The following is a 7,486-nucleotide window of genomic DNA, read 5'->3' on the forward strand; positions in this document are numbered from 1 at the left end:
GCCAAAAAAAAAAAAAAAAAGTGGAGTTATTTAAAGAAATCGACGGTGTTTTATATATAATGGATACAGATACACTGCTATGGAGCAGCCATGGAGCACATGCTGAAAGTAGAGCTGCAACAGTTAATCGATTTAGTCGATTAAAATCGACGATTGAAAACGTTACCAACGTTTTCGATCGTCGATTCGTCGGCTATCGATTGATTTCCCTGTTCGGGGCTCTACACGCGGCCTGAAGCACACGCTGCTCACGTCCCGCTGCGCCCGCCGTGCCCACAGGACGCATAAGCCACGCCCACCGCACGCTGCTCCCGCCGTGCCGACAGGACGCCGAAGCCACGCCCACCGCTGAAGCCGCGCACGCCGCTGCTCTCCTCCTCGACGCGATCTCCCTCACTCGTTGCTGGCCCGCCGACAATCGAGGTCAATGGTGGAATAGGTGTACGGAGCTGCAGTGTGGACCAGGTGTGTGGGGGTGCAGTGTGGACCAGGTGTGTGAGGGTGCTGTGGTGGAACAGGTGTGCAGTGTGGAACAGCTGTGTGGAGAGGCAGTGGTGGATAGGGGTGCAGTGGTGGAATAGGTGTATGGGGGTGCAGTGTGGACCAGGTGTGTGGGGGTGCAGTGTGGACCAGGTGTGTGGGGGTGCAGTGTGGACCAGGTGTGTGGGGGTGCTGTGGTGGAACAGGTGTGCAGTGTGGAACAGCTGTGTGGAGAGGCAGTGGTGGATAGGGGTGCAGTGGTGGAATAGGTGTATGGGGGTGCAGTGTGGACCAGGTGTATGGGTGTGAAGTAGTGGAATAGGTGTATGGGGGTGCAGTGGTGAAATAGGGGTGCAGTGTGGAACAGGTGTGCAGGGATGCAGTGGTGGAATAGGTGTGCGGGGGTGTGGTGGTGGAAAAGGGGTATGGAGGTGCAGTGTGGAACAGGTGTGTGGGGGTGCAGTGTGGACCAGGTGTGTGGGGGTGCAGTGTGGACCAGGTGTGTGGGGGTGCTGTGGTGGAACAGGTGTGCAGTGTGGAACAGCTGTGTGGAGAGGCAGTGGTGGATAGGGGTGCAGTGGTGGAATAGGTGTATGGGGGTGCAGTGTGGACCAGGTGTGTGGGGGTGCAGTGTGGACCAGGTGTGTGGGGGTGCAGTGTGGACCAGGTGTGTGGGGGTGCTGTGGTGGAACAGGTGTGCAGTGTGGAACAGCTGTGTGGAGAGGCAGTGGTGGATAGGGGTGCAGTGGTGGAATAGGTGTGTGGGGGTGCAGTGTGGACCAGGTGTGTGGGGGTGCAGTGTGGACCAGGTGTGTGGGGGTGCTGTGGTGGAACAGGTGTGCAGTGTGGAACAGCTGTGTGGAGAGGCAGTGGTGGATAGGGGTGCAGTGGTGGAATAGGTGTATGGGGGTGCAGTGTGGACCAGGTGTGTGGGGGTGCAGTGTGGACCAGGTGTGTGGGGGTGCTGTGGTGGAACAGGTGTGCAGTGTGGAACAGCTGTGTGGAGAGGCAGTGGTGGATAGGGGTGCAGTGGTGGAATAGGTGTATGGAGGTGCAGTGTGGACCAGGTGTGTGGGGGTGCAGTGTGGACCAGGTGTGTGGGGGTGCTGTGGTGGAACAGGTGTGCAGTGTGGAACAGCTGTGTGGAGAGGCAGTGGTGGATAGGGGTGCAGTGGTGGAATAGGTGTATGGGGGTGCAGTGTGGACCAGGTGTATGGGTGTGAAGTAGTGGAATAGGTGTATGGGGGTGCAGTGGTGAAATAGGGGTGCAGTGTGGAACAGGTGTGCAGGGATGCAGTGGTGGAATAGGTGTGCGGGGGTGTGGTGGTGGAAAAGGGGTATGGAGGTGCAGTGTGGAACAGGTGTATGAGTGTGATGTGGTGAAATAGGTGTTTGGGGGTGCTGTGGTGGAACAGGTGTACAAGGGTGCTGTGTAAAACAGGTGTATGGGTGCAGTAGTGGAATAGGTTTGTGGGGTGCTGTGTGGAACAGTTGTATGGGTGTGAAGCGGTGGAACAGGTGTATGAAGGTGCAGCGAGGAACAGGTGTATTGGCGTGCAATGGTGGAATAGTTGTGTGGGGGTGCCGTTGTGGAACAGGAGTACAGGGGTGCTGTGGTGGAATAGGTACGAGTTACGCTACGCACGCCGCGGACGCCACGACCATGCCGCGTATATGCCACGCTCACCACACAAGCCGGACACACGCTCGCAGAGCACGCCGACGCCGCGGTGACTTACAAGGGTTCAGAAACAGGTAAGGGGGACCTGTTTTAATGTTTCCTGTTTAAAAAAAAAAAGCGGCACACTGTAGAACACCAGCAGCTATAGAGGAACAACAAATCCCAGCAATAATACATTAAACACCCTGTATAATGTACTATTGCTGGGACTTGTTGTTCCTCCTATAGCTGGTGGTATTCTCCATTGCGCTGTATAATGTATTATTGCTGGGATTTGTAGTTCCTCTATAACTGGTCAGTGGTAATCTGCATTGCGCAGTATAATCATTATACAGCGCAATGGAGAATACCACCAGCTATAGAGGACTACAAATCCCAGCAATAATACATTATATACAGCGCAATGCAGAGTAACGCCAGCTACAGAGGACTACAAATCCCAGCAATAGTACATATGTAGTATAATGTAGTATTGCTACATTCCTCTATAGCTGCTGGTATTCTGCACTGCGCCGCTGTATTATGTACTATATTGCACACCACACTCTTTTTTTTTTACTTCTACCGCGCCAAGCTTGCTCCCGTGATGGACTACAATCTCACCACAAACTAGTAGTCCATCACTGGAGCCTTTTTTTTTTTTAATCCGATTAACCGATTAATCAAACTTAATAATCGGCCAACTAATCGATTATGAAAATAATCGTTAGCTGCAGCCCTAGCTGAAAGTACAGTACACAGTTTCATACTACCTCAATGTATGCATATTTAAGCATAGCTGCTCTAAAAATCAAATGTAACATTACAAAAATATGCATTGCAGAATGCACATTGCAGTAGCTTTTTGGAATTATGTAGCATCATTGCAGTATTACAAAAGAATCTCTATCTACAACAAATTAATCCAATCTTTCTTAGCCCATGATGCTAAAGATCTTGAGTGGCAGTATTGCTTCTTTATTGATACATGACAGTTAAAAGGAGAACTATGGGGTCAGTGTTTTCCCCATAGTTCTCCTTAGGGTAACGGGAGGACACAAACTAGTGTCCTCCCATCACCCTAAGCTCAGTATACCGCGAGCTACAGCTCGCGGTATACTGAGACGCCGCACCTGGAGCGGATCCCGACGTAGATGACGGGATCCGCCCAGCTGCGTGAGTGACAGCTGGCTCTGCCTATCTAGAGGCAGAGCCAGCTGTAACCGCCCCCTCCCCCGTCCGTTCCGCCAGTCAGCGCTGGCAGATCGGAGCGGGGAGAGGGGAATCCAGCCCCTCCCCCTGTCACGGCAGAGAGCCGTGACAGGATCGAGAGGTGAGGGAACCCGGTATGTGTTCCCTCACCTCCCGATCTAGTGAGCCGACCTGTGACAGTCTCATTGTCACAGGTCGGCTTAGAACTATGAGGTGAGTGGAAATCACTCATCTCATAGTTCTCCTTTAATAAGAGCTGGCACGCTAGGAAAGTGTGTTACTGCCAGGATCACCAGATGAAAATAAAAGAAAATGCCTTAACATGAAAACCAATGCAGCCATCATCTCTATGAACTAATTACCTGCATTATATTATATTTTTGTTCTTGGGTTTAGACACACTTTAAATCTTACTCTTCTTCTACACATATTCTCCTTGATCTGTTAATACCTCTTCAGACATTTAGCTTGCCTTTATAAAGTTTCTTCTGTTCTTTTTACATGCCCTTTTCATTTCAGTCTATTAGTCTTTATGTATGCTACAATAAATGAGCAAAAGGCAAACTTACAGACAGGGCATACCTTGCATTTATATGCAAGGCATGATAGCATACATAACTATATCAGAGCAATCTTTTGAATCTACATATTTGCATTGTACAAATAAAAGTATTTTATGAAAACTAATGCAGCATGTTCAGAATATTATTTTTAACATGTATATCCTATTTAATGTGAAATAACAAATAGCAGTGATGATGTTCAAAATGCAACAACCTGCAGTAGAAAATATGGATCTTTTGTGCTACAGATCAATAAAAGATTAATACTGATGGCTGCGATGGGTTAATTCACTTTCTAATGTGCATTGGGCCTTTTTAAGACAAGAATGTGCATTTTTAGTCTTAATTGATTATAAATATTCAGGATTTATATATTGATCATTATTTAGCTTTACTTTAAGCGTGACACTTTAGCTTCAGTGTGAGGCAACCAAAGTCACTGCCCTGTCATCTGCCTATCTTCACATACAATCTTCTTAGGAGCACATTACAGTGTCTAAGAATAGAGCCCCTATAACGAACAGAAAGACAACGACAGGGGTCAGATATTAGACACTGTTAAGATGGATATAGACAAGACAATTACCCAATATGACAAAAATCTGGCAAATTTTCTTTAAAATTTTGGTGCTAAACAATGAACTATAAACTGGTAGATATCAGATGACATGGTGTTCCAACAGATAAGAAGATCATCCTCAAAGGTTCACTGTTGTTAGACAGAGATTACCATCAATGTAAATGATCGCAGTGTGTGGGAGCTATGGAGTCACTGTTTCATCTGTGCAAAATTGGCTATACACAATTGCAAACAATGGGAACAACAAATGATTTTAATGAAAATAGCTCAAAAGTCAAATAGTGCCTGTTTTGTTGGAACATTGTTATGATTTTATGATTGTTTGCAGAGGCCATCTCTTTGTAGGATGAAGATTTGTTGTGTCGATAGCCAGCCCTAAGCTCACCACACACGTTACAACCTGATTATACAATCTTCTTTAGATCTACCCACAAGTATTTAATGCAAGTGCTTGCCTAAATGAGAACAGACTGATTGGATAGTTGAGGCAGCTCCTGATATTAGATAGAATTGGTAGATATAAAGTGGACTGTACAGAGATTATATGGTCAGTTGTAAGGTGAGCCCTAGGAAATAGCCTAAATAGCCATGTGTTAAACATATAAAAGTCAAACACTGCCACCTACTGCCACATCTAAAATCCATACTTGTCTGAAATGAAAGAAAACATAATTGAAAATATGGGCATTTTAGTATTTGGCAACATGGTCAACTAATCTTTTATTTATTAATTGTCAATATTAAAGCATACTGTATACAAAGTATCACAATTTTATGCTGGACAATTTAAAACTAGATAAAAAGTATAAGCTTTGACTGCACAATGCATATAACAAAGCCATGGGCCATGTACTGGTTCAGTGCACTTTGTCAGTACTCTACTGTCAAGGAACATTGCATTCAAAACACCCAGTATTTCCACATACACTATATTGCCAAAAGTATTGGGACACCCCTCCAAATCATTGGATTCAGGTGTTCAGTGAAATTTTCTTGCTACTAAATATTCCACGGTCACCTGTTAGTGGTATTATAACAGAGTGGAAGCAACTGGGAACAACAGCAACTCGGCCACGAAGTGGTAGGCCAAGTAAAATGACAGAGCGGGGTCAGCGCACAGAAGTCACCATCTGTCTGCAGAGTCAATAGCTACAGACCTCCAAACTTCATGTGGCCTTCAGATTGGCACAACACTAGTGTGTAGGGAGCTTCATGGGATTGGTTTTTATGGCTGAGCAGCTGCATCCACGCCTTACATCACTAAGTGCAATGCAAAGCATCGGATTCAGTGGTGTAAAGCACGCCAACACTGGACTCTAGAGCGGAGACTTGCTCGGTTTTGATTCTTGATTTATTTTGATTCTGTTACAGTCTCTTTGCTAAACTGTTTAGTTGTTCATTAGCAGTATTTGGGAATTCACTTGCCTGATCTTGAACATCTTCATCGCATATCTCCAGCTGCATGATTCGCTCAAAAGGCCGGAAAAGAGCCTCATTGAAGTGGAAATGGGGGGGCTCTTCCCAGTCAGTCAGCACCTCAGTCATGATGTCATGTATGAAGGAAACAGCTTTCTTAGATACACGCCGTTCTTTGTGACAAGCTGCCTGTGCAGCAGAAAAAACAGACTGTAAAATGCAGCACTACATTCACATAACAAATCTACAATGTTGTCAAGCATTGACTATACCAGCAGTAGGCAAATCAATCATTCTTCTTTTCGGGCACTATTGCTGGCCTACATTTCACCTGGTCATTTTACTTAAAATAAATACATTCTTTCCTTTTTAATTTACTCTCTGAGGAGCCACAAATACAGTAAATCGTGATATTTAAATCATGATATTTCCTCCTGCCCGTGCACCTTCCCCTAACATTTCCCTTGAGATTGAAAACACAACTATCCAACCCCCCCATGTCAAGGTCCTAGGTATCATCCTTGACTCGGACCTCACCTTTCTGCCCCGTATCCAGTCGCTATCCAAATCCTGCCACCTTCACCTTCGTAACATCTCCAAAATACGCCCCTTCCTCACCAAAGAAACCGCAAAGCTACTCATTCACTCACTTGTTATCTCTCGTCTTGACTATTGCAACTCCCTCCTCATTGGCCTACCACTACACAGACTATCCCCCCTTCAGTCTATCATGAACGCTGCTGCCAGACTTATCCACCTAACCAACCTCTCAGTGTCAGCTATCCCCCTCTGCCAATCCCTCGACTGGCTTCCAATCGCCCTAAGGATAAAATTCTAACTATTAACAACCACTTACAAAAGCCATCCACAACACTGCCCCGGCTTTATCTCCAACCTCATCTCAAAGTATCACCTTAACCATCCCCTCTGTTCTTCCAAAGACCTCTTGCTTTCCAGCTCCCCCGTCAACTCCTCCCATGCTGGCCTACAGGACTTTTCTAGAGTCTCCCCCAGCCTCTGGAACTCTTGACCCCTACCTGTCCATCTATCTCCCACTCTGACTGCCTTCAGGCGATCCCTTAGGACTCATCTCTTCATGAAGGCCTATCCCACCTCAAACTAACCACTGAACCATCACGTTCTCAAACAATTCATCCTCACACATCTACCTCCTCATGAATCACTTGCCACTCCCTTTTAGATTGTAAGGCTGGGTTCACACCTGAGCGTTTTTTTTGAGCTCCTTTTTTCCCCCGCGGTTTTTAGCGCGTTTTTCCATTCAGTGAAACACGCGTTTCACTGGCAGTATGATTTTTTCCCCCCTTTATTTTCTCTATTTTAAAAAAAATTTAAATGTAAACTTACCGCCGGCTCCGCCCCCCTGGGACGCGGCCGCTCGCAAGGGACGGAACCCAGAAGTCGGCAGCCGCCGGAGGACACAGCGGGGATCGCGGACAAGGTAAGACCTGTACGCTGTATTCCCGAGTGTGGCTTGGGGTTACCGCTTTATTAACCCCAATCCACACTCGGGAATACCAATGGCAACGCGCGGCAAAACGCCCCAAAGAAGCTCCT

The 7,486-nt window shown here is 46.7% G+C and overlaps 1 protein-coding gene across 1 annotated transcript in view; it reads right to left on the minus strand.

Annotated features, from left to right (window-relative positions):
* ARFGEF3 (ARFGEF family member 3) overlaps window positions 1-7,486 on the minus strand; it is a 132,840-nt gene that overhangs the window by 22,883 nt on the left and 102,471 nt on the right. Inside the window, exon 24 of the mRNA XM_018566348.1 lies at window positions 5,921-6,100. Coding sequence (XP_018421850.1) covers window positions 5,921-6,100 — 180 coding nt within the window. The remainder of the gene's footprint in view (window positions 1-5,920; window positions 6,101-7,486) is intronic.

Source organism: Nanorana parkeri, unplaced genomic scaffold, assembly GCF_000935625.1.
Source record: "Nanorana parkeri isolate BGI_ZX_2015 unplaced genomic scaffold, ASM93562v1 scaffold940, whole genome shotgun sequence".
NCBI lineage: Eukaryota > Metazoa > Chordata > Amphibia > Anura > Dicroglossidae > Nanorana > Nanorana parkeri.